Here is a 26,163-nt window from a genome sequence, read left to right as displayed (position 1 = left end):
TGACCACAAGTGCTGAGAGCTGAGGGGGACTTACCCATCCTTCAGGTACGTGAACAGTATTTGTTTTGCTGTATCTGCAGTTGGGTCTGCTGCCAGTATATACCGCACAGGATATGAGGGTTCAAATTCATACGGGTTCATACTGTGTCCCGCGGCTTGATCGGTTAAATCTCACTAGTGTCAGCATGCTGGAGGAATGAAGGTGTCGGCCGCAGGCTATTATCAACCTGCTGCAATTGGTCTGATGGTGCCACAGTGCGTTTTCATTGCTTGAAGTGAGTAGATTTGTGCTTGTTGCAGGTTAAACTTATATTATTTATTCATATAATATTATTTTCACGTGTGTTGGCTTCACTGCTGCAGTGATAATACTAGCTCAGGTTTAGGGAGTTGTATCTAGCTGTGCTAACTGCGCTGCTCCCTCTGCGATTATTTACCTCCACTGATGTGTGCAAACACACGGCGCACTGTTGTCCTTGGCTGAAACGCAGGTCAGTTCCCTCTTGCATCGTGCCACAGTCTACCTGATGGGTTTTTACAGAGTCACAAGGAAGGAGACATGGCGTCAGCTATGCAAACTGGGCTCAAATCTCTGCCTGGCGCAAGCAACAAGAGGTGACAGAGCAGAGCCGGGTTCCCAGGATTGTTTTGACCCCCGCCTGACCCCCACTTTTTTTTTTTCCTTTTTTTTTGTACCTCTTTGAACAAGCATTAATGGATATTGATCAGATCCGGATTTATTGTGTGAGTGGTAATCCAGGGACCCCTGATGGGATTCTCCAGATGGTCCTGCCCTAACTCCTAAATCAAGGACTTTATTCTGATAATGCAGTTTTTTCTACTAATTGTTCAAATAGTAGGCCTATATAATTCCTATTATGTTCTGCATTTACAGTGAGTTTAAAATGAGTGCACTGACTGATATTTGTAAAAAAAAAAAAATATANTGTAGGCTACTTCTATGTATTTTGAGGATATCTTCTCAAATTAGAATTTCTGGTTGCAATGAAGGAAATATTTAATTGAATTGTCTTCCTATTATTCATGCAAATTGTTTAAAGGTGTTCTTCTGTGAACAACTGCTGTTGTTCCTGTTGTTCTTCCCTGATATGCAAATCCCCAGTTCAGCACAGTTTCTTCTCCCCCAGAGGGACACGCAGTTTGACTCAGATGCATCTCATTAATCAGTAGATCACCAAGATACCTACCGCACACCTTCCCCTTCTCTCAATGAGCTGTTGTATTTTCTGAAACGAGTGGGCAAACATCTGCTTACCGCTGTCCTGTTCCCGGGTGTTTTTGTTTTCAAGTTTCACAGATGGGTCACTAATTGTATTTGTCATGTTGTGTTATCATAACATGGAGCCTGGCTGCTGCTGTCAGGTGCCTGATTTATTGCCTCTGGCCTTAGTGAATCTCTCAGATCCTCCCCTAGCATTTGCTCAACAGGCTTTAAATGTTTCCTGTTGTGAGATGAAAGCCACAGTAACATCTCACTAAGGCCAGCTTAACTTTGTTTCATAGGTCTGGCTCGTGGTGAATGACACAAATCGTTTTCCATCAACAAAAACCAATCTAACAAAGACAGGCAGATTAGATTATGTTGAGAAAAAACTTGATGGAGTTTTGAGCATGTCTTTGTGTTTGGTTGCACAAACCACCTACTGCTTTACGCACCTGTATTAGTAGCAATGCAGCCCATCCAGTGGAAAACACAACAGGAAGATATTAGGATATCTCTTGTGAGAGAAGGCTCACAATATGATCATTGTCTCTGTTTCCTTGTGCATGTGATCTGAGTGTCGCCGGCTGTGTACAAAGATTGTGTTGGGTGTCTGTTATGGTACATCAGGCACATTTGATGCTTTTGTTGACTTCAGTATTTGATTCTTAAACGTTAGTCATGTTAATTGTATTAAAATTAAGCTTTTCAATACTGCACACAAACAGGCCTCAAAAGAGGATTTGGGTTTGACTACTACACCAATGGGATACATTGATCCTGGACCTCGCGCTGTTACACCCACGTACAGTAACTCAAATCCAGATTCAGATTATGTGACGATACACAGAGGACAGGGAGTGTGTGTTTGGTGAAGACAGAAAGCACAATTCTCTGTAGTTTCTGAGAAATTACTCAGACAATAGACAAAGCTGAGACAGTTGTGGACAACTGGATCACCAAAGGGATTAGTGTTTAGGGAAGTTGAATTAGTTGTGTTGGGGTTTTATAGCGTCTGCATGTATAAAAGTTTATTTTCATCCTGTTTTTTCTTGTTGCTTTTGTTAATTATGTGATTATTTGTCTCATTAACTGATCAATGGCTTAGTCTGACCAGTGGTCCGAACCTGAAAATATTAAATTTACAATGATTTAACCCACAGAAAAGCAGGAAATCCATTTTGAGAAGTTTCCAACTTGCAAAAATTAGTTGATGAATTATTGAAATGATTAATTGATTAGAAAATAAATTGTTGTTGATTCATTTTCAATTGATTTACCAACCAACTAATCCTTTCAGCCACTAGTATTCTAAGTGCTATTGTCATTGCCAGTTAGTTGGAATCTGTGCAGCATTTGAATTATGAATCTTGTGAACTGTGATTATGAAATGTCAAGGAAGCTCATTCCCTGCTTTTCTTGGTTGATTAAAGAGTTTATCACCTCCACTTCAGGTCTCCTTTTCCATCCACTGATTCTCTCCTGTCCTCCTCCATCAGGACAAGGCATGGCTGGGAAGCCTTTCCGGGCCACTTATATCTGGAGCAGCATCATCTCCAATCTCCACACTCATGTGGAGGTCAAGCGCCGGCGCCACAACCTCAAGTCCTACCATGACTGCTTCCTGGGCTCAGAGGCAGTGGATGTGGTGTTGGCACACATCACCCTCAACCGTTTCTTTGGCGATGAGGCAGTGCCTCGCTACAAGGCCGTCCGTCTTTGCCAGGCCCTGATGGACTCGAGGGTGTTTGAGCCCGTGGGCATTAAAGTATTCGGGAAGGAAAAGAAGAGGGCAACGTTTGAGGACAGTAGTTGCAGTTTGTACAGGTTCCTGAGCCCGGCAACCAGCTCCTCATCATCGCTGACCAACGCCAACTCTCACTCCACTAGTACCATCGAGAGCGGCTATGACTCACCGAGCATGAACAGGAACAAGAACAGCTATAGTCCGTCACGTGAAAGGTACAGACTCATGTCACAACATCTTCAGATCTCAATTTTGATTTGCTTTGTTCTCCTTTCTCCTGATAGCCAGGAGTTAATCCAAAATCCAGCATGGCTTTAGACTGGCAGCCTCTGAAAGCTAGTGAGGCATGGCATGAGATTCTTGAACTCCCATCATGTAGACATGTCTTGATACCATTCATTTCCAGTAACCCCTTCATTACCAGTATTGCAATTTTAAGTTTAAATACCAACTTAAATAGCAAAATCTAAATGTAATATTAGAAGAGAGACGTAAGAGATAGAAAACCACTGAGGTTCTTGCTCCAACATGTTTTATTCTTTTTCTTGGTGAGAGTGAAATGAGAAGGAACACTCTCATGTCTGTATCGTCATTTTAAAGCTTAGCACAAAGACCGGAAATAGCGGGAAACTAGCTCGGCTCTGTAACAAAGGAACTTCTAAATCTCGCTAAGTAGCATGTTATATTTCATTCGTTTGCAATACTGCAACTGAAGTGTAAAAGCAATTTTTTTGTTTCACAGACAGTTTTTTGGCGTTTTCGAATTTCGTAGTTGTAGTGTTTTGTAGTGTTTTGTGCTAAGCTAAGCTGAGTGACTGGCTGCTGGCTGTAGCTTCATATTGACAGTTCAGACATGATAATGTTATAGAACATCTCATCTGACTCTCAGCAAGAAAGCGAATAAGTGTCAGTCAGTCAATTCTCCTTTACTTTGTGGCTGGAGAGTCACGTTCTAGTGATGCCGTGGAGCACAAAGCAGAGACAGGCAGGATGCTTGCTAACACATGGCCTCAGGACTTTGTGTTTGCTCCCTTCTGATCTGATGTTTTTATCAGAGTGACAGCTCCAAGCTGGACTATGCTATAAGTCCCTAATGGGAGATGAGCCATGTGCTCAAGCAGTTTAAGTGAGGCTTTTGTTGTTTGCAGCATGGGCCGAGTCAAGTCTTAATGGCAATAATGCAATGTAAACAAAAAAGAAGAACTTCACATCCAATTCAATGGTCATCAGAAACTGTTTAATGTTGAAAATAGAACATTTATTTTGTCAGTTTGATATGAAATGACTGTAATCAAAGCAGCAGTAAATTGAGACTGAATCACATGTACTAGAAAACATTTGCAGCCTGACGCCACATTTGTTCCTGTAATAAGTCTGTTTTTTTTCCTCTCTTCAATCATTTTGCACTGATTGCTGTAATTATGTTACTCTTCAGACAAGAGGTGCTGGGCTACTCCACCCACTCCCCTGTAACAACAGACAAAACAATGGAGGACGTGCTGGGAAACCTCAACCTGGGCTCGACCATCACCCCTCAGATGATCAACCTCGGCCTCTCACAAGAGCGTAAGTTGTCCTCTATCTGATGAGACACAGGAGAATGATGCAAAACAGGACCGGCTGTGTGCAGTAAATGCTTGGTCATACTCGTGTGTCTGTGTATTTGTGCACCTAAGACACTTCTGACTTTTAACAGGTGTGGATGAGGTGTGGCACCAGCAGGCAGTGTTCAGGCTGTTGCAGCTGATAGAGCTCCCCCTACTGGAGAACTTATTAGAGGGCAAGGACGCATCTCGGCCTCCCCTGCATGGCACAGACAGTGACCCAGACCTGTTGTACACATCCAGCTACCTAGACCGAGAGGTCCTCAAGGCCTTCAGCGAAGCCCAGTAAGTCCTCAAAAGCATTTACAGTTTTACTGTCTGCTATAAAAGTCAATTTTCTTATTCAAATCCATATTTCTGTCAATCCTAATCCACTGGGGTTTTTTTTTTTAACTCTTTACCAGCTGCTACCCAGACAAACTTCTGAATATAATAGTGTGTAGTCTATAGTATGTATAGTTTTATAATGTGGTGTTGCTACCTCTGCCTGAGCAAATAATCATGATGAAATTATTATTTTATTACTGATTATGTGTAACCTACATGAATAAAAAAATAATTCGAGCCTGGTTTTAACGTGGTAGGGTGTGTACCACACAGGCTTAGTCCTAACCTCAGTGGCCATGGGTTCGAGTCCACTCTTTCTCTCTCTCTGCCTGACTTTATTCTCTATCTCTCACTGTCCTATCAGAAGAATAAAGGCAAAAATGCCTGAAAAAACACTTAAAAAAAAAAAGAAGTCTATGTTACTTTGCTGGAAGCAGACAAATTGTCTCCAAAACACTGAAGATCAAGAGCTTATCTGACCTTATTTGTATCTCTCACTCGCTTGACTTTGTTCAATCTGCTGTCTGTGTCTAAAATCACACTACTTCCCTCCCCCTCAGGGCTGATGAGTGGATGTCAGGGGCAGTGGACTGTCTGGAGTTTCTGCCTGATGAACTAGTGGTTGAGGTCAGTCGAGGTTTGGCTGCTTGTGCAAACGACGTGGTCCAGTGTAAGAGGCTGCTCTATGAGGTCCTGGCTCAGCATTACGGACACACACAACAGCCACCACTGCTCAGCAACCACGTCTTCGACATTCACTCTGGCATCTCGGAATTACTCGGTAAGAGGAGGAGCTATAAGGGCTCTTAGGTACCCTGTTGTTTTTTTTAGGAGGGCTATTTCAAATACATTATAATCACAAAGACTAATTTGATCAAGTTCCGCATTTTCATCCTTGTATTTTCTGTGGTTGTTTGTCAGTGAACGGCAAGCAGGAGCAAGCTCTGGAGGCTCTGCAGCTGAGCCTGAAGCTGCAGGACTCTCGCAGCAGGGAGGAGCTACGCAGACTGCTGAGATTCATGGCCACTGCAGCCAAACCACAGGAGGTCAAACTGCACAAAGAGGTGGGCACTTGTGCGCATCTTGTGTGTCTCTGAAGATGAGTTTGTTAGATTGTTATTAACTCTAAATAATCCTCTGTCAGATTGAGAACAGAATGGCGGTGAAGAGGTCTTTCTCAAGTGCCATCGTCTACAGCAGAAGACTCTCCAAAGGAAAGGTGGACTTGATGGTTCTGTTTATGATGGATAACCACTGTGATCTTTTCAAAGTGAGTGCTGCTAATTTTCCTCTTTGCCAGTGTGTGTACGTGTGCATTTGTTGTTGTAGGAGGGATGTAGCAATCTCTGCAAGAGACCTTAGGCGCAGGGTAGATAAAAAGCTGTTTACACAGGCTGTTCAGAAGCAGACTTGTAACCAATCAGACGTTGGATATTACTGGAGAGAGAATTCATAAATCACATGTGTCTGACTTTGTGAGATCACAGACAGCTACAAACAAAACAAACATTTTATTCATATTAATGTTGGATCGTTAAGTCAAAGTAAATGGAACCTTAATGTTTTCTTTTATTGCTCTCTTCCCACCAGATTCCTGTTTCCTTGCACAAGATGGTCAGTGACAGAATAGTGAACATTGTGAAAGGGAAGGATCCAGATATGATAACAGGTTTGCACATTTTCCTTTTATCTCTTATTCTTATTTGTGCGACCAAACTTTTCCTACTCTCAATTTTTGCTTCTCCATCTCTCTTTACTGCAGGGTCGACATTCTGCACAAGACTGAGTGCTAAGGCCTATTCAGAAAATGCACAGAAAACCACCAAAGAAGAACTTTGGTCCTTACTCCGGACAGTCCACGAGGACCCAAAACTCTCCGCCAGAGAAAAGAGACGGCTGCTGGGACAGTTTTATAAAGGCCATCCAGAGATTTTTGTTCAGTACTTTGGAAATAGATTGTCCAGTATCAACATGTTGCTACAGTAATATTTATTAGATCATGTATCATAATGTAAAAAGACATAGATGTAAGAAGAAAATCTGATACGATGATGTGCGGTATAGTAAGTGGATTTTCTTTGCTTGTATGTAAATTGTTTAAACTACTGAAAAAGAATGTGAATTTTAATTGTAGAGACTCTTAATAAGCTGCGATATTTAAGGACATATTTACTTTTTACATGTCTTAAATTTAAAAAAAATATTTTCTTTGGTGCAGGACACTAACATGAAATGACTGTCAGTTATATGTGAGACTGTTACTTTCCCAGAACGACAAAGAGAACCATGTGTTCCTGAAAGCTTTTTTGTTTTGTTTTGTTTTCACACTGCAATGCGTCTTGATGACGTTCTGTATCTGCAAGCCAGTAAGGACAAGTCTGCATGTCACTTTTCAATGGATGTATTCTCTGTGCTTGTGCAATAGGAACAATGTTAGAATTAGAAAATGTGTCTGTTCATGTGGTTTCTCATATACAGTGCGATGCACAGACTGAGGAACCATCAAACGGAAATTTGAACCTGCAAATCTGAAAGTCTAATGATGTGCTGTAGTAAACAGTCAGAGGCATTCATGAGAATCAGCCCTCTGGGGGTTTGTGTTTGTTGCTACAAATCAGCAAAACAGATGTTTGTAATTTTTTTTTTTGACTGAAAACCTTAACCATAGCTGCGTTTTAGCTGCATTTTCAAGGTTCTGTTTGAAATAAGGTTTTGTGCCCCTCTCTAATCACCTGAGGAAATCGCTTCCGCATCTCCAGGTGACAGAAGCATTCCAGGACTAACTTTAAGCCGCACACATTTTGCCAGGTCTTGATAAAATTCAGCTGAAATTCATTCATACATGTAGGTTACCCCTTTTTTCATTGGAGACACAAAATGTGTATGTGCTGATAAAAAGAAAACAAATTCCATCTGGATTGCCCAGAAATGTGTCTATCAAACACAAATATTATTCAATATTGTGCTCATTTTGAGACAGAGCTTTATGGCCCAGGCCTATTTAAACACAAGCCGAGCAGTGGACATGGCTTTTTCTGTCAAATACAGTTGCAAATACAGTCACCTCCATATGTGTTACTGAGAGTGGGCTTTAGGTGCTCTGTCAACTAATGAAGCTGTAAAAACTGACATCCATACACACACTGTGTATCTCTAAAATAAAGACATAGTTTTGGAAATAATGTTTGAGTTCAATGTTCATGAAAGCCCCTTTCCTTTTCTCATATTCTGTCATTGTTTACATTAAGAAGTTCCAGCCAAAACACACACGCTTTCATCTCAACATCTCAAGAGTCCAGAGTTTGAAATGCAAACAGTAGCTTATCAATTGTAATGAGAAAATGAGAGGTACTTTCCTTTCGAGACCTTTTGTTCAGGTAGTTTTGTTGATGCTAGAGAGCAAAACAAGAACGAGAAACCAGAAAGAACCATGCAATTACTTTCTTTGATAGGTCCTCTTGGTGGGGAGCTCTACTAAAACACTTTAAAGGAAACAAATGATTCTCTCACATTTATCATTCAGAAACTATTGAATACAAACACCCACAAAAGTAAAGACGTTATCATAGATATATGTTTTTGTTTTTTACAGTCAGTTTTAGTTTCTAAGAGCAATAGGCAGAGACTTCTAAAATAATGCAAATTTCAAAATAGAATTCAGACTTCATTATGTGGCAGTAGACTAGTGTTCTGTGGAAAGTGTTTCATGTCACAGTGTTACCTGTGAATAGACTCGGAGGTGAGATAGGCTGCCTCATGCTCAGAACAAAGGCTGTGCTGGGCAGACAAATAATGGGGCAATCAGTACAATGTGAAAACCAGCAGCTGGCAAATATTAAAAAAACGTTCTTTATGTAAGTTGTATGTTTTTATATGAAGTAGAGTTTAAGAACTGCCTGGATTGGAGAGCTAATTCTGAGGGTTTTTTTTTTTTTACACAGCTACAATAAACATATATTTTTTTGTTTGTTTGTTTTACATAGCCAAAATGCAGCAGCACACATTCTTTGCCCAACTACAGACCATTTTCAAAATGATCTTCTTCTGACCTTCTGTTAAGTGGATAATGCTAAACCTGAGATTCTGTTATCCTCCATAGAGAGAATCAGATTATTTCAAGGGATGATTGAACCTTTTAGACCAACAACTAAGTTTCATACTGCCATCTAGTGGCCATAATAAGGCCTGGCATTGCTGTGCTAAAGACGTCTTAATAAAATGTCCACTCAGAGAAAGGTGGGATTAAAGCATAAAGCAAGTCAAAAAACAAAAACAAAGCAAATATGGTTGATTTTTTCCCCCACTTTTATTGAAACAACTGTGTTTCCTCCAGTTATCTAAAAAAAGCTTAATTCCACTTTGCCATCACTGGGAGATCACAAGGCCAAAACTGAACTGTGTGCCAAAATGAACAGTTGAATTAAAAATTTTTTACAGTATAATGGTCAGTCTTTAAAAATAAAAACTGTTAACAAACAAAAGCCACAAGAACACCCAAGTGTGCATACTGTATGTACGACTGTGTGAGTTTGTGTATATGTATGCTCGTCTTCTGTACAGACATCAAAGGATGTATAATCTGTGAGACACTCTGAAATATGGACATGTACGTTTACCCCATATGACCAGCTACTAAGATTACATTCTTGTTGGGTTCACTCCGTTTTATTTTATCGAATCCTCTTCTGTTGGCGTGCTCGGTAGATGTCATGTATGGGCGGAGCCACAGCTCCTTTGTCATCCTCCTCATCGGAGTCTGCATTAGGCCTCTTGAGTGACTTGGCAATAGCATGGTTCTCCATGGATCCATTGCCCTCCCCTCCTGCATCGGGCTGTCTGCCAGTGATCAGCTCTACAGCAGCATCAACAGCTAAAAAGACAGAAAATACATCAGTAACAGGTCAAATAGGGGGCAGAATAACATCTTAACACAATGAGTTTACTTTGGACCAGTGTTGGGCCAATCGTGGGGTACGTGACCGATCATCTGACTGACATTTCCATCACCAGAGCCACGTTGCTAGTGTGGCTAAAAACAGACATTCTGTTCTGGATTCCTCTGAAGTGCTGACAAAAGCAACTTACTCTCAGGAAGTGTGCATCTCCTAAAAGTTTCCATGAGCTCATCCACTTGAACAAAGGGGCCCTGCAGCAAGACACAATCACAGATTCTTTGAGTCCTAGCAGAAAAAAAACCCTGCTGCGTTCGTTTTTTGTTCATTACCAGTAAATATGAGCTTGGCAGCATTAAGCTGCTGCTACTCACAGTAAAGCATGTAGGCGGAGGGAGCAGCTTCATTAGAACAACAGCAGCTGGGGGGACTGGGAAAACTCCACCAGGGACAGGGTGTAAACCTGGAGCTGTGGGGAGAAACACAAGAGGCTGCATCAAAGATGAATCTTTTTATGCATCAAGTCAATGTAGAAGAGAGAGCAAAGAAAGATGTCAAGACATATAAAGACTAATGATCTTGTGTGATGGGCATGAGTCTCAAACACAGGGTTTCACTGATGTATCATAAAATGTACTGGATTTGAGGGAATAGTTCGGGCAGCTAAGGACTACGTACGGGCAAGGTGACGTGGCTGGAAGGGGATCATCTGATTGGTGTCAGGTTTGGGGTACTCAGGTTTACGGTCAGCTTCATCCTTCAGTGCAGGCACAGAGGGCGCCACCACAGTCTCTGGAAGTAGTGCTGCCAGTTTGGCACGGGACACATCCTGCAAACACACATTAGAAAATGTTTAAATATCATAGAAAAGCTTGCTCTGGGTAACTGTTTTGGCAGCAAGAGATGCATTTTGTTCCCTCAACAAAGGGCAAAATACACACCTTGTATCCAAGGGCCTTGAGTTCACTGGTAGAGCAGGGATACAGGTCCATGAACTTGTATCTGTCTACGAGCAAAGCCGTTTCTTTGCCCTCATACTCATCCTTGAAGGCAGTGAAACGCCTGCGCTCTACTTTCAGAATACTAGCCAGGTCTCCTATGTTGCTCTCAAAGGCCAGGAACCGAGCCCAGATCTCACTGAGGAGCGAAAGACAAATCAAAGTGAACAAACATCATCGGAGATATCAATTTTTACGAAAACTTATTTAAATACTTGACGTTACCCTGACTTTTCTGGTGACAGGCTTCCTGAGGTGAGGACACGTTCAAACAGAACCCTGGTGTTGTTATCCTCTGGAGAGAGAAGAAGCACATTTATTTTCCATCAGTATGACGCAGCTGATACTAAAACAACACTGCTTCCTTATAGTATCAAATGTCATCAACAAACATTTGTATTAGATGTAAAGCAATATCCTTGTAACAATGTCTTAGATTAATGGATTAATAGCAAAGAAAATATATTTCCTACATTCTGTGCCTTTTATTACACTTTACCTACCATTAAGATGTGAGAGGTAATCAATGTATGCCAGTATGTACTCTGGAATGTCACCATATTTCTTCAAACCAAGCTCGAAAATCTTAAAAGCCACCGATTTATCCTGTCGGGAAAAATGAAAAGAGTTTATTAAAAAACAATGTAAGATTGATTTTAGTCACACCATACATAAACTAAATGTGATTATATGTGTCTTCACCTTGCTGCAGTAGTACTCCATCAGTGCTGCAGTCACGTAAACATGGTGGCGTGTGCGTGGATCCTCCCGGGCCTTTTTGAAGATGGTGCGACCTGATTTGATGCCCTCCGCCCTCCTGGCAAACTTCATGTACTGGATGTAGACCAGCGTGGGGTCAATGTCTTCAATGGCCAACAGTTTATTATAGATGCTGTGGACCTTCTCATACTTCATGCGGCTCTGTGAGGACGGCAAATAGAAATATGCTGATAAGTCCCTGTGTCTCTCACCGTCTTGGTTGCGACTGAATAAGCACCTGGGCACTCACTTCTTCATAGTCAGCAAATGAAAAGTACAGAAGCATGTTCTTCTTCAGAAGAGTCCCAATGGCACGTTCATAGATGTTAGCTGCCTCGTCGCTGAACAGCTTGGAATTATTCATATCCTGAGAGAAAAAAAACATTTAAAAGTGTTATACAACTGTTTTGTGTCCATGTTTGACTTTTCTAAAAATACTCAACAGGTCTTTGTCGATTTCACATAAAATCTGAGTGTGAAAAAGGTTTCATCTCTCACCCCTTTCTCTGCCAGCAGTTTGCTGGACTGCTCCAGGTACTGTGCTGCCTCATACCATATGTCAGGATGGTGGCCAAGCACCAGCAGGCACTGCTCATAGGCAAACATGACTGCAACACAGAACAGGACAGCAATTCATGACAATATCTCATCTTCGTAAAATACTCAAACATGAGTGGGGAGAGAAGTGTCGACCTGTGCCCTCTAGTGGCTGCATTCCTACAGGACAAAGATCTATTGTACTCTCAGTATTTCCATTGAATAATGTTCAAACAATGATTAAAATCACACACCAGCATAATTACTGAAATCACCAGCCTTTTGAGGCATATTTATTTACTCATTTTTGGGACATACGGGAGGCATATATAGCGAAGATTTACAAATTCTAACACAACCCAATATATCTTGATGACAAATAATAACCTCTCTTTGTGATGAGGGTCTGGTCTTCTGTGCGTAATGGGTTGCTTTTTTCCCACTGGATGTACTTCTTCCACATTTCCACTTGCTGGGCTTCCTGAGGGGAGTTCTGGGGGGGTACTGAGGGTGCATTCCTGTCCAAACCCTTCATCACAGTCTCATACTCCTGGATTACACACACCACACAACAGTTTATATTAGTTTACAGAGAAAGCTTGACTTCAATATATAGCACAAAGATTCAAAACAAGTCAGTGTATAATTGTGACACTTTGTGTGGATAATCTTACTTTAGCAACTCTCCTGGCGTTCATGTAGTCTCTGCTTCGATCCTCAATCATCTTTTTGGCCAAGTGCACATTGATCCCCTGGTTATGAAATAGAGAAGTCAGTCAAGCACTCCCTCACTCTCTAGTGCCTTTAAACAGCTAAAACTCCTTATGTGCAAACGCATAGTTAGAACCTGGGTCGGCCTCTTACCTCTTCATATTTGCTATAATCTCTCCAGAGCTGCTCAATGTTGATCATGGGGTTCACACAGCCTCTCTGGTACACCCGCCGTACTGCAGTGATTCGCTGGTTCTCCGCGTATGAGCCCACAGCCTCACTGATAAAACGACAAACGCAAATGTCATTTCAGAGTTGGCTGATGCAGTTTAAGTCTCATAATATTACAGGATAAATACTTACACTCCTTTGAGGAAGTTGATGTAGTCCACCCAAATCTGTGAGAAGAGAGATTAGCTGTTAGGTGACAGCAGTTAACAGAAACTCATATACACAAGTACAAATAAATTGTTCACATCTGTGTACCTGATAAGACATTATTTCCATGCCGATTTTATCCAGGGCAAAGTCATAAGCCTGGGCCATCTTCTCTCTGAGAAGAATAAAAATAACTGGATTAAGTAAAATGTGTATTTTAGAGTACAGCAGTATGTCAACATCCTTCAGTTCACCCCACTATATGCAGCATGTTCTCTTACTTGTAGCTGGGTAGCTTCCCTTTGGTCTCTCGAACATATGAGAGGTAGCATTTCCACAGGTCGATGTGCAACACTTTCATTAGGCATCTCTGAAACAACTACGGGGCGAGAGTATGGAAGGATAAAAATAAGTGGAATAGAGACACAAACACTTGTTTTATATATTCTGTGTATATTCTACAAGACAACTACCCATCCTCAGTGTTTCAACTGTTTGCTTTAATAATCCCATGCTCAAACTAGCCTTCTGATCATTAGTGGTAGATCCCATGTAGGAGGATTAACAACTGCACCATGGAAAGCCCAGAAAAGCGGTTTTTACTGCAGCCCATATGCCCCCATATAAGGGGGTGGGGGGTGGGGGGCGGGGGTGGGGGGGGTGTCTCCTCAGCACAGCTAGTGCACTCCACTTATCCTGCTTCAATAGACAGGCCTCAGATGTGGCCCACATTTCAGTGAGCTCCTCCAAACTCAGATTGTTTGAGGGATACAAATGTCTTGATGCGTTGCATTGTCATTCAGGTAAATACTGAACAAAGTGGACATTTTAGGTTAGGACTCACAGAATCTATGAAAAGCATGGAAACCCAGCATGATTGAAGAACACACCAATGCAGAGGTTGATTTGTTCCAGTGCCATCAGTTGAAAGGTGTTACCAGCAGAGATAAAACACAAGATATTATCCTATAATAAAGTCATAGGACCACAAAGTAATAGATGTTTGCAAACCAGTAAGCATGGAATCAACTCACACTTCAAAGGCCTTGCATTCATTTTCAAAATACATTTTCTCAAAACTTGCACACTTCCTTTTGTTAGTTTGTTAAATTATGAGGATTTGTTTTGATTCTGGGACTTAAACTCGAAATGTTGCAAGTATGTGAGCTGTTTGAAATGACTGGACCAAATGATATGCCTTTCACATTCATTTTCAGATGCCTTACAATATACTGATGACTTTAAATGTACACTATAAAAGCATGTGTGCATATTCTAGTGGAAAATCACAAAAAGGTTCTTATAGTAGAGGACAGCTAGTTTGATTAGAAAAAGTGAGATGACCCTACCCAGATATAAAAATAATACTAGTCAGCTTTCGTGAGTGTGATGGACACTTACCTTTTCTACCTTGTCATAGTTTTTAGCCTTGATCTGCAAATAGAGTGTAAATGCAATGTTAATTCAAAAGTCTCCTCTACTTTTAAACCTTACAGGAAACATGCATTCATGCAAATGAAACCATTCACACACACGCGATCAACAAAGTGAAATTCACACAAGAATGACAAATTACTTTTAAAAAAAAAGGGGTTTATTTTCTTTGTAGATTGCGCCACATGACCCAGAAAAGCACCAGTGACCTCGTTACAGAAAAAAATCCTGGCAAAAAGATCAGAATGCAGAATTTAAATATTAACTTTGTGGAAAAAGACGCTCATAATCTGAGAAATACAAGTATTTGACATTTAAATCACTTCCTTTCACAGCCTTAGGCGAGTCTGTTGCCTTGGTAAACAGTGTTGCAGGAATGAATTTCAAATGGCCTACTGTTGATGAGCTGAAGCAACAGTCTCGCAGCATCCTGCAGTACAGACAGGAGAGGCTGTCGTTTCTGTGGTATTAGCTATGTTTGGTGGACTGATCCTATCCCACTGTGCTTATGTTAATATGCTCTACAAAGTATAAAAGCAGCACTTTTCTGGTAGTGACAGATTTCATATAATGTGACTACAACATTCCTGGTTCGATTACTCTCTCCCTTTGTATTTTGTCAATTCTCAACTTTCCACTTTTTTAAAAGCCAAAAAAAAAAAAAAAATACTAAAAACTTAAATTCTTCTGCATTGAACATGCTACATTTAACAATTCAAGATGAAAAGTTTGTTTTGGTTATTTATGTAACTAATGAACAAAGTAGTGGAATTCAAAATTTGAAAGTGTTGGCTGACCAACAAAACAGGAAAAAAGCCTCTACACTAGACCCACTCATCAGTGTATCGTCTAGGAAATAATTTCTTAAAACTAGATGTGATGCAGTTTAGAGGGCCTTCAGGGTACCATCCCTAAAAAAGACTGACCTACATTACTTGCTCATTCCAAGCACCGCAATAGCACATCTGTCACATTAAGCTTTCACCTTCATTAAAAAAAAAAAGAGACCAAGCTGACTATAATTAGAGGGAGACATAATATGTGTGGTTTAGAAAAAGCATCTCCCAATAGAAATGTGCATTTTTAATTATTTGCCTGCAAATATTATATAATGCCTCAGAAATACAAGCTGGAATCTGAAATTTTTAGTTACAACAGTTTCAGCACGTTTTTTTTTTTTTTTTCCAATAATCAGAACTACACAATCAAATACATGATTTTCTAAGCAAAACGTTGCACATTTACTCGTTACTTGATGTAGAAGTATGAAATCCATGTGACAGAATCATAAGTAGTTCCCAGAATCTGTAAAATCTGAGCTTGTACAACATCTGATGCAAATCTAACGTTTTCATGTGCTATACTGAAATGGACTAGCTATATAAAAAGCACAAGTTAGATTCTGATATGAATAAGAAATATTTAGATGAGTCACGTGAGATGGTTACAAGACTTTCTAGATTCTCCTCCTGGAGGGTTACATTAGTACATATTTATCAGCTGTTGTAAGGGGAAGTCTTTAGTAGCAGTTTACATGATAGACTCAAAGCACAAATTCTACTGAAGATGCCTACCGGAAGAAAATTAACAACACACCTATGTGATCACACTATGAACTTACTTTAATATAATAAAAGAAAATTCACATAATAACGTTGAATAATTAGGCATAAACTTAACAATTACACAACCACCTTATGGGAGGGAAAGTTGATAAGGGGAGGTAAGATGCAGAAAGAGATTACTGAAATGACCAGTATGTTCAGTATGATCAGTAATCTCTCATTTTCATTAGGAAAATAAACCATTACATAATCTTCACGATTTGTTAAAGATGACTAGCCTGAAAAATTCTCTGACCAACCAAATTTTTTAGGTGGAAACAGGACAGTAGTTTCCAAGAGATACTGAAATTCAATTTTCTTAGGTCCTATAGCCCATAAATGCAAACAGTACTGAATGATAATCTTTCTACATTGCAGTTAGCAAGTTTGAAAACATACACCAATTCTACAACCAAGCAGTAAATTCCACTTTTAGATAATTATCAGGAGGAAATACAATGTTGCAAATACAAGACATGAGATTGTCACATTTCCTTATTTGAGAAAAAAGACTCTAAGACGATCTGAGATCCGGCTGTTTTTCTCCCTTAAAATAAAAACTACATTTTTTCTTTATCATAGAGCATACTAGCCATGATGTAATCCTTAAAAACAGGCAGAAATGTGTTTTTAATTACAACAAATAACCTGTGATAATCTGAAACACTGAGACTGCGGACGTTGGCCTTAATATACTCTCGTGTTTCCTAACACCATGCTATGGGGCTAAAACATAAAGCGACAGTAACCTCCACCATTGTGTCAGTCAACATGTGCTGGCAAACTTCACCCCAGGGCACCCTTTCTCATAGTGCACTGGGCATTTCAGTGAATGCAATGTGAGAGCTGGACTCTCTCTCTCTGGACTTGGTGTGATTTGCCTAGTGTGCAACTTTTATGCAAATGAGGTCTTTGTAAAATCTCAAGAGAGCAATTGTGCACACACTAACACAAGGACAGACTATTCTCTTACTTCCTGCTTTGTACTTTTGACCACCCCTCCCCACCCAAAAAATAAAAAATTGCAGAATATGGAGAATTTAGCATAAATATGTTTAGTAAGGCTATGAGGATTTTCATCTTGGGTTGGTAATTTTATAGTTCTAACGTACTTCTATGATGTAGTTCAAATAAAGGGGAAAGATAAGAGCTTATCCACATACTTACCAGATAAAGAAGTGTCTTTATACTATGAGTTACAAATAAAGTGTTAACTATAAAAATATCCTACCAATACATGCCTTGGATACTACTTTGAAAATGTCACTATCTGCTTTTAAATCTTCAACAGGAATAAAAAAAAAACAAGCTTCATGCCGGCTCAGATAACCAGTGTGTCATTTCAGCAAACAGAAACCTCTATGCAAATATGCTGAACTAATACCTAGATTGTGTTTTGGAATAAATTGTGGTTTGAAGTTTAGCAGGTATATAAAACTAATAAGGTGAAAAGAGATTGAAAATAAATACATACAAGTATAATAAGCTCCAAATAAATCGACTTCATTGGCCAAATAGGTTTATGCGTACAAGGAATTTGACTCTGGTCCCTAGCCCCTGCCTTTTTCCACCCACTTCCCCCTTAACTATTATTAGCTGAGTATATATATATTTGGTAGGAACCCAATAAAAGAAAACCACGGGCTACATGCACAAGCACAACTTGTCAATTACAACTTAAATACATTAACCTTACTTAAATCACCTGACAATACAGAACATATACCTAATTATTATTATTTTAACAGTTTTGTATCATATTATGTATTCCTGGGTTTAGCAACTCACTAACAACAGTCTGCTAAAGCCTATTTACTAAAGATCCGCAGGTGAGTTTAAATTTAACCATACCCACCCGATAACGATCACAGTACAATGTGCCTTTTCAATTCAGAAATTTTTAAAAAATTTCATCTTAATAACAAAAAACATTATTTGTCATTTAGCTGGACACTATCCTTCAAATGTGTCACCTATAACAATGTACCTGCCTTCCAGAAAAATAAAGCTTCAGTGATGTTCAAATCTTTCAATCTGCTTTATTTGAACCGTCTCTGTGATGTGCTGCATATTCTTATGATCCACAAATCATCTAGAGTTTGCTACTGATGATTTACTGGCACAAGTACAGTTAGTGCCAACTGTTGGCTAGCCTAAATTATTAAGAACAGTTCCTGAAAAGCCAAGTCCAGTAGGAAAAGGCAGCAATGTGTTCTTTTACCATTTTCCCAACATAATATGTCCAGGGATAGCTTCACACATGGGAGCAAGCACACAACAACAAACGACAACCAATGCAGCCTCAACATACAGCAGCATAGAGGTAATCATTTCCCAGACCTACACACTGGACTTAACTAGAAGCTCAATTCTGATGATTGATGACAATGTGCAACTTTGTGCAAGCAATGTGTTTAACACCAATTGCAGCAGTCATCGGCAGAGTTGGGGGGCATCAGAAAATCATCAGGTTCATCAGGTTAGCAAAAATGATAATGGGAAAAGGGAAAATGAATCATCCTATCAGTAGCTGACTGTATAAGATCAAAGCCTGTGGGTGGCATTAAAGCAAATGGGTCACTGCTCATATATTCAGGAGGAGTGGGGAGGATATGTCTCAAGGAAAGAATGGGCCACACAATCAAAATATTTGTTTATAAAATTACCCGAAAGAAATGACACAGGAGGCAATAAATTGACACGACAAGTGAATAAAAGGCTAATGCACTCCAATACCATTAAAATAGTTTTAATACTGTTGCAGATCAAACATGCAACAAATGCACTTTACCCCATTTAAATATGGCGCAGATAAATGTTTTTTTTTTCTTTTTTAAATCCTGGGAACATAAGAATTTTCTGAAAAAGAAATGGTTAGAGCTATTTTCCCCTTTGTTTGTGTTTAAAGGCACAATTCTTAATGAGTCTAGCGAGAACCTGATAAATTTTACATTATCCTACATCTATGTTCAATCCAGGTAATTTATTGTATAGGATATTGTCAGGTAGGTAGAAGCTTTCAATTGTCAAAGTGTCTATTCCTTTCTCCTGACCATCTATAATACACTTGTGATGAAAACTCTTTGAGTTAGAGCTGATAATTGCAACCAAGTAGCCAGGTCTAGGGATTCTAAACAAGAATTGTGACTTTAAACTTCATTGAAGTAAGAGACAGTTTGGTTGTGTGAAAATCACATTGTTGATCATGTTAGAAAATTCCCAGCCATGCACACTAAAAAAAAAAAAGTATTAACCTCAGCTTCAATGAATAGTTTCCAGAATCTGCCAGAACTTGGGAACTGTGTGACAAGTCGCTCATATGTCTTCCTTGCTTTATCTATGGGTTGGTTCTAAAGAAGAAGAATGGATTTACAATGCACACTATTTAATATATGAAGAAGCAATCATATGGGAAAAAGATGTAGTGTATTTAAACAATTTATATCCCCTGCCCCACTACCCTCCCCACCCCTTATTCCCAGTTTGCTTAACCCCAGGAATGCAACTCTGTGTCACTAAACCTGTGCTTCTCGAATCAGAATGCTCCATGCGTCAAGGTCATATGGGTTTTCTTCCAACTTCTTCTCTGCCTTCTTCACCTTCTCTGGAATATACTCTGCTGCCGCCTGCAAAAACACAAAAGCAAAGGACAAAAGATTTATGCTGCTGAACAGACTGTGATGGTTATGTTGTGGTAATGACTCTAGGGGCCTACGGGCTTATGGTATTGGGATTGGCTGGGTATTGATAAACGGGACCGTAAATTATCAGCTATGCCCCCGCCGAATGTTTAAAACCATTAGGAACACCTGGCTTGTGGTTTGTAAATAAATCAATCGTTTTAACTCTAGCTAGCTATGTCCTTATAGTTGGCACGATTGAGGAACACCCAGCACAGTGAAAACTACAACCACTAAAGGTGATTAACTAACAGTATCTGTATGTTAATGCCAAGGTAAAATGTAGGTGATATTAAGTAAGCACAATGCGTTAACGATGGTCAACCAAAAGTAGCAACTATGCTACAACTAGCCAGTCAATATGGCGCATGACAAGCTAAACTTGGAGCTTTACGACGAACCCATACAAATCACGAATTGTCTGCGTAAATGTGTCATACAAGCTACTACTGGCGTATAAAAAGTCACTACATAATGCATACACTGTAACAGAGTTTATTTACTAATATTACCCGAATAAAAAAACAAATTAAATGATGCTAGCGTTTCAGTGAGGGTTAGCTTGCCCCTGAGCAGAACTGCATGTAGCTACCTGGTCGGCTGTTCCCTCGGTGGACATGGCTGGAAGAGTAATCTAGGTTAGAAATGTTAAATCAGTTGGATGGACGCTCAAATAATAACGTGATGGCAATTTAAAAAAACGACTAAGTAATCGGCATAGCTTCAAAAGGGTCGATCACATTGCCCTCAAGCAACTAGCTGCTCAACGGCCGGCCGATACCTCAAAATGGCGTGAAACTTGTGTTCCGCTTCGCCAACAGCAACAACAATAACACTTCCGGTGCCAATTCTTTCAAAATAAAATATTAATGTCCACAAAACCAAACTAGCTGAAGCAACTTAAAATTTGACTGCACACATTATGTGGTGCAATGCATCCTCGCACTATTCGTAAATTATTACGTAACGTTTAAACAAGCAGGCCCACTGCAGTGATGACTTTTTGAAACTAAACCGTCCACTAGTGCTGCAATCATAGGCTGCAACTATGAGTTTAATTATCTTATCAATTAATCTGCTAATTGTTTCACTGATTAATCGAGAGATTTGCTTGAAAAAAAGGTCAAGCAAAATATAAATGCCCCATGTAGACGTCTTATACAACAGTTAATTCCGACCAAGTGATTTGATTGGACGAGGGGCATTCCAAATGAGTGCTGATTTAAAGTATAACAGCACTGAACTACATGTATCACTCTGCTTTACAGGTGTTCTATTAACCATTAATTGGCGTTACATTAACGGCCGTTATCTATCTCAGATTATAACAACCTTTGCAAAGATGAATATTCCAGAAATAACATTTGATGATCGTCAGAAAAGGGAAAAAGCCTGGGTATTTCAGTGCACACCTGAGGTAACGTGTAGACAAAGTAGCAAGCTAATGTGCAGTGTGTAGGTCAGGGAAATGTTTATGTGTTGCTTAGCAACAGTCAGTACCAGTCCAGTTGCGGAACTATTTGTGTTTGCGTAGCCAAATAAATGATAAAATAAACAAACAGATCATAATCTGTTGTTGCTTATTTAACTAATATGGCTCTCATATAACTGTTGTATGAAAGCAATATCACACTTGAGGCCGTGATGTTGTACTGAATATCAGTACGGATGTGATTGTCTTGTAACTATGACTGAATCAAAGCCGTGCTGATATTCGGTACAACATCACTCACTTTCGTGTGATATTGCTTAATTAAATTATCTTTTACAATGTTTATAAGCAGGTGCGTTCATGTCATTCATACGAACTGTAAAGCAAGCTTATAATTTTGGTCTGTAGGTGGCTTCTTGCAGTGGTCATTGTGTATGGTCATTATAGACGGATGTTTACGACCGTAACTCATATCCCTAATGTTTATGTTTTGACCCTTTAGCCATTTTGTCAGTAAGACTATACACGATTAATACGATTAGTTATCATAACTAACATGGCAAAATATGTGTCAGCAACATCAACAAAAGCTCCTTTTGTACTGCAGAATGCTGGTTGCCATGCTGGCCAACAGGGGGAGACAAAGGATAGCCACCGAGAGCGCGCGCTTATAAGAATCTGGTCAACAACCTGAAACAGACCAGAGCAAAAGACCACAGAGCAATTATCTGATCAAAAGTGAAGAAGACTTGTTTTTTTCCTCACATACAACGCTTTTAGAAAACTCGTGTATATGATATATATGAGCTTATAGAATGTAGTAGTCCAGTGACGTCATGTTTTTACTCTGCTCTGTGTGTGAATGTGATTGAGTCTTGGTTGAGCCAACATTTGTTGTGAAGAAAAAGCAAAAAATGCAATGCTTTGAGTTAAATTTGGAAACATAATTAATGTACTTTTGCAGAACACTGTTGATAGTGTTTTTGTTGTCAGTTTATTCAGGAATATGTCTGTCTAGATCTGAAGTTAACCCATGCACAACTGACAGGAGCCTACGTGGGACAACGTATCTCTAGGAAGCACTTTTGTGTCTTTCATGAAGCTAAACCAACTTACAGGGGGCTTCTACTATTGCCGCACCAGCTGTGTTTACTAATAATGCACCAGGTTAGACAAGAGGTGTTCACACCTGCTTTATGGCTGACCAGGAATGGTGGTTTGTTGTCTGTAACTGTGGGTGGGAACTGGTGAGAACTGGGAAAGACAAAGACCTTTTGGTAGATTAGGTTACAGCTGGTCCTCTCAGACACCAGGGGCTTATGAGCAGCTTTCTTTGTCAGCTGGGTGCCTCCTGACTGTCTGAGCAGTAGACTTCAGCTTGTGCACCACCAGTAATTTCCTTAAGAACACTGTGTTGTTAACAGTCTGCTAAAAAGAAAGAAAATAAATTATTGGTTGCATATATTGACTTCATTAAGTATCAAATATGATACACATTTCAGAAACTGATCAATGATATTTGTACATGGCTGTTTTTTTAATTACATTTTTGCACACTTTTGTGGAATTGGTTATTAACATTAATCACTAGACTCTACTTTCATTTCATTATGCATATGCCTGTAAAATAAAGTACATAATTTGCTCGTTAACTTGATCTCCTTACCACTCACTGTTATTACCTATAAAGCTCTTTCAACTATGTACTCTATGTTGAACTTTCAGTGTTGTTAGATTAAGGAGATATCCAAGGAATGCAAATGTATTACCATAGCAATTTCTCTATCAACTTGCAGGTAAGTAAATAGCAAATGTTTAACAAAGGCCTATACCTTTAATGTATTTTATTCACAAGTCAAATGTACATTGTAACCCCTCTGATCACAGTAGTCCCTTCTTTTATTCCTCTCATCCTTTAAAACACATATAATTTAACATTTCACACAATGTGTATCTTCTCACTAAATATTTCTAGTGATGATAATTGATAATTCCCCCCCTTTCTCCTTTGTATTGTATTGCAAGTGAATATCCCTCTGAGTCCTGAATCTTTGTATCTGCTCGCTGATCGATTACTCCGGTCTGGTCAATGCCGTCAGTTCACAAACATTTGCTTGCAGTTGCTAGAGAAAAGGGACATGTTAGAGGCTGGCAGGGCCGCAGCACCGCACGTCTAGACGGGGTAACGGACACCCTTTCAGAGATGGGCTGCATCGCCCTAAGAGGAAGGAGACGAATTTGAACTGTGTAGCTACGACCTGGGCTCGGTGTGGTGTTTGTGGACGCTTATATGCAGGAGTTATTTAATGTTTAAAATGTGGGAGATGGTGGCGTTACCGAGAGCGAGCTCTCCCTTCCTGTCGTCTAGGACAAGATGGCAGCAATGCAGGCGAACTGTTCATGGTATGGATTTATAAGTCCATAACATGTTCAGAGAAGCCCTGGATTATACTTATAGTGACTCTATGTGAAGGTAAGTTGTTGGGTAAAGGCTGTCAATGGTGATATTTGTGCGAGTTAACCTTTGAAATGTTAGTTTAAATGTGACGTAATACAAACTCATAACTTAGCTACAAAGTTAGCTAGCGAGCTTTTGACAGTATAAGGTTTCAGCTGTAGCTTCGTACGTAGCTAGCTATGTCGGCACTTTGAGTAATGAATTTACAAGTGGTGATTTTATTTTTGATATCCTGCCAAACAGCAGCAGCGATGACGTTGGTGGTAATTATTACCGTGAATGAACTGGACACTCTCCAGTGTTCTTTTCACGAGGACCCATCGATGTCTTTTCAACATGTTGCTTTTATCATGAGCTAACCTATATAAACTAACATAGTCGATTCTGCCAGTATTACCTACCATAAATGGACCGAGTGACTGAACTTGTGAGTGATGTATTATTACTTAATTTATGTTCGATAACACCTGGCTTCCTTAGTGGCACTGACAGCGGCTTTCCGGCTAAATTCTGGTAAGTGCTGTAAAGTGTCTAATATTTTGTCCACTATAGCTGGGGTCTCAATGATTAAGTTATTGCTGTGCACCACCACATGCATTGTCAGTCCAACACAGTAATAAAAGGGACTCCATTAAAAAAATATATAAATTTAAAGTAACTTATGATAGTAGTCTCCTTCCTTACTTCACACTACTCAGCTTAGCAAATATAAACACACAGCAAAAGACACAGGGTATAAGCATCCAAAGTCGGAACCAATGTCAAAGTAATCTAAACATGGCTGCAATAAGTTACTTTGGTTTTTTTATTTGAAATTTTTTTATTTCATGTTGAAGAGTAGATATAGGCTTAGTTAAGGTCTAGAAGAATAGGGTTTGGGAATTACCACCACCCACCAGCAAAGCAGAAGTAGCCTAGTAATTGTAGGTTATATAGTCTACAGTACCTGCTATTTATATGACTGGGAACCAAGTTATTGGTCCCACTAAAACCCATTTTGTTTGGAAAATGAGAACCTGAAAGAGTAATCCAGCTCTCCATGGTGGACACATTTTGTAGACTAAATAGTTATGTACTTTCCCTGTCTGCATGTGTGTCCTGTATGACTGTCTTTGCCCATCACTAAGGTGAAGCAAAATGTGGGTGTATGCTTTGTTTTCCTAAGCTGAAACATTCCAGTGGTACACCAGACACTGAATGGAAGTTTTGGCTGGTTTGGCTTATGCAGCAGTCATGGCAGCTTGATTTGGTCCAAAAAGTATAATGCATCATAGCTGCTCTTTTTTAGTTACAGTTCCTGTTAGTGGCCTACTGTTTTTATTGTTTTAAAATCTATACACAATTTTCTGATTGCCTGGAACACTGGTATAATACAGATAGTAATTATTTACCACAAAATCCATTCTTATGAGTAGAGATGGTGTTCAAGTTTGACAACCTACTATGTGTGAAATAGTAGTGAAGCTGGCCCCAGTTATCTGTGAATACTGTGAACCTTTTGAGACAGCACCATGAGTACAGTGCAGTACTGTGCTGCTCTGTGTGATTCCCCTTTGCATAGACACTCCTGTCTGCTGTGTGTGTGTGTGTGTGTGTGTGTGTGTGTGTGTGTGTGTGTGTGTGTGTCACATTTCTCAGTTTATCAGTAGCAAGGCCACAGAAGTAAGGTTGTGGGTGATAATGATACCAGTAAAGCCAGAAGAAAGTCAGCACAGTGAGATAAGTAAATAAATGTTTAAACAGTGTTTTCCCCTACAATAATTGTTATTAGTGGGTAATGTTGGTTGTTAACTGAGCGGGGTAGGCACAGGGACTTGGGAATGTGTTGTCATGTGATGTCACGCTACGCAGATTTGCTATACTTGGGGCAGCTGGTTATCTGTATTGCATCGTGGCCAACTTAAAGACGGGTTTCGGAGTGATGTCATCTTGAGGTGTGCGTAGAGACACGAGGCAGTAAACAAAACAGAATGATTCCAGAGTTTATGGGGAGAGCACCATGACAAGACAATGTTGTGCGGTAACTTGCATGAATCACAAAAGTGATGGGTGGAAAATTTTCCTAGGAAGTAAACATCTGTTTCAGCACACAGCATCCACCAATCTTATCAGAGCCCAAAGTTTTAATGATATGATAGATGCCATAGTCCAGAAACTAGTGAGTACAAAAAAAATGCATTTGCATGCAATGTATTTTAGGTAAAACGGCTCACTCTGCTACTTTGTTCATAGCTGTTTTAATGGGACAGGCAAGTTTGTGTGGCACTATGATCAATGCTTTGCTGATCGATATAAGTGCTTGTTTAGGGGTGTAGTATTTCAGTGTGTGTGACTTTGTGACAACTGACAGCTTTGATTACTTTGTTTATTATTTTAGCTC

The 26,163-nt window shown here is 39.7% G+C and overlaps 3 protein-coding genes across 4 annotated transcripts in view; 2 read left to right on the top strand and 1 right to left on the bottom strand.

The window, feature by feature from the left end:
- The first annotated feature begins 190 nt into the window (after positions 1–190).
- On the top strand, positions 191–8,058 carry LOC111220429 (DEP domain-containing protein 7-like). The gene is made up of 9 exons (XM_022743516.1): positions 191–275; positions 2,722–3,184; positions 4,405–4,535; positions 4,666–4,858; positions 5,461–5,681; positions 5,822–5,964; positions 6,045–6,170; positions 6,491–6,569; positions 6,663–8,058. Exons 2-9 carry the CDS (start codon positions 2,730–2,732, stop codon positions 6,884–6,886), a joined length of 1,572 nt encoding a protein of 523 aa, XP_022599237.1. The 5' UTR covers positions 191–275; positions 2,722–2,729; the 3' UTR covers positions 6,887–8,058.
- Positions 8,059–9,182: 1,124 nt separating this feature from the next.
- cstf3 (cleavage stimulation factor subunit 3) lies at positions 9,183–20,679 on the bottom strand. Of its 2 annotated transcripts, none has more exons than XM_022742901.1 (20): positions 20,486–20,679; positions 19,735–19,839; positions 19,468–19,563; positions 14,577–14,609; positions 13,457–13,554; positions 13,284–13,350; positions 13,161–13,195; positions 12,951–13,077; positions 12,761–12,838; positions 12,474–12,636; positions 12,048–12,157; positions 11,800–11,916; positions 11,493–11,711; positions 11,294–11,396; positions 11,016–11,085; positions 10,734–10,929; positions 10,471–10,621; positions 10,167–10,261; positions 9,986–10,046; positions 9,183–9,770 (listed from the first exon to the last, which is right to left on the bottom strand). In XM_022742901.1, exons 1-20 carry the CDS (start codon positions 20,510–20,512, stop codon positions 9,571–9,573), a joined length of 2,151 nt encoding a protein of 716 aa, XP_022598622.1. In that variant the 5' UTR covers positions 20,513–20,679; the 3' UTR covers positions 9,183–9,570. The 2 variants fall into 2 exon arrangements, with proteins under 2 accessions (XP_022598622.1, XP_022598632.1); XM_022742911.1 differs by having other exon boundaries at positions 11,022–11,085.
- A 2,806-nt stretch (positions 20,680–23,485) lies between these two features.
- Positions 23,486–26,163, top strand: part of hipk3 (homeodomain interacting protein kinase 3) — a 40,755-nt gene continuing 38,077 nt past the window's right edge. The window contains exon 1 of the mRNA XM_022741655.1: positions 23,486–23,798. Within this exon, the coding sequence (XP_022597376.1) occupies positions 23,726–23,798 (73 nt within the window). The 5' untranslated portion in view covers positions 23,486–23,725. The remainder of the gene's footprint in view (positions 23,799–26,163) is intronic.

Source organism: Seriola dumerili, unplaced genomic scaffold, assembly GCF_002260705.1.
Source record: "Seriola dumerili isolate Sdu_G_001 unplaced genomic scaffold, Sdu_1.0 BDQW01000003.1, whole genome shotgun sequence".
NCBI lineage: Eukaryota > Metazoa > Chordata > Actinopteri > Carangiformes > Carangidae > Seriola > Seriola dumerili.
The sequence above is the reverse complement of the archived record's forward strand: the minus strand, read 5'-3'. Positions and strand labels throughout refer to the sequence as shown.

Coding starts and splice junctions, on each gene's coding strand:
- cstf3 (XM_022742901.1), bottom strand. CDS start 20,512: ATGTCCACCGAGGGAACAGCCGACCAG. Junction 12,637..12,760: donor ACGCCAGGAGAGTTGCTAAA/GTAAGATTATCC, acceptor TGTGTAATCCAG/GAGTATGAGACTGTGATGAA. Junction 9,771..9,985: donor GAGATGCACACTTCCTGAGA/GTAAGTTGCTTT, acceptor CTGTCTTTTTAG/CTGTTGATGCTGCTGTAGAG.
- LOC111220429 (XM_022743516.1), top strand. CDS start 2,730: ATGGCTGGGAAGCCTTTCCGGGCCACTTATATCTGGAGCAGCATCATC. Junction 4,859..5,460: donor AAGGCCTTCAGCGAAGCCCA/GTAAGTCCTCAA, acceptor CCTCCCCCTCAG/GGCTGATGAGTGGATGTCAG. Junction 6,171..6,490: donor ACCACTGTGATCTTTTCAAA/GTGAGTGCTGCT, acceptor TCTTCCCACCAG/ATTCCTGTTTCCTTGCACAA.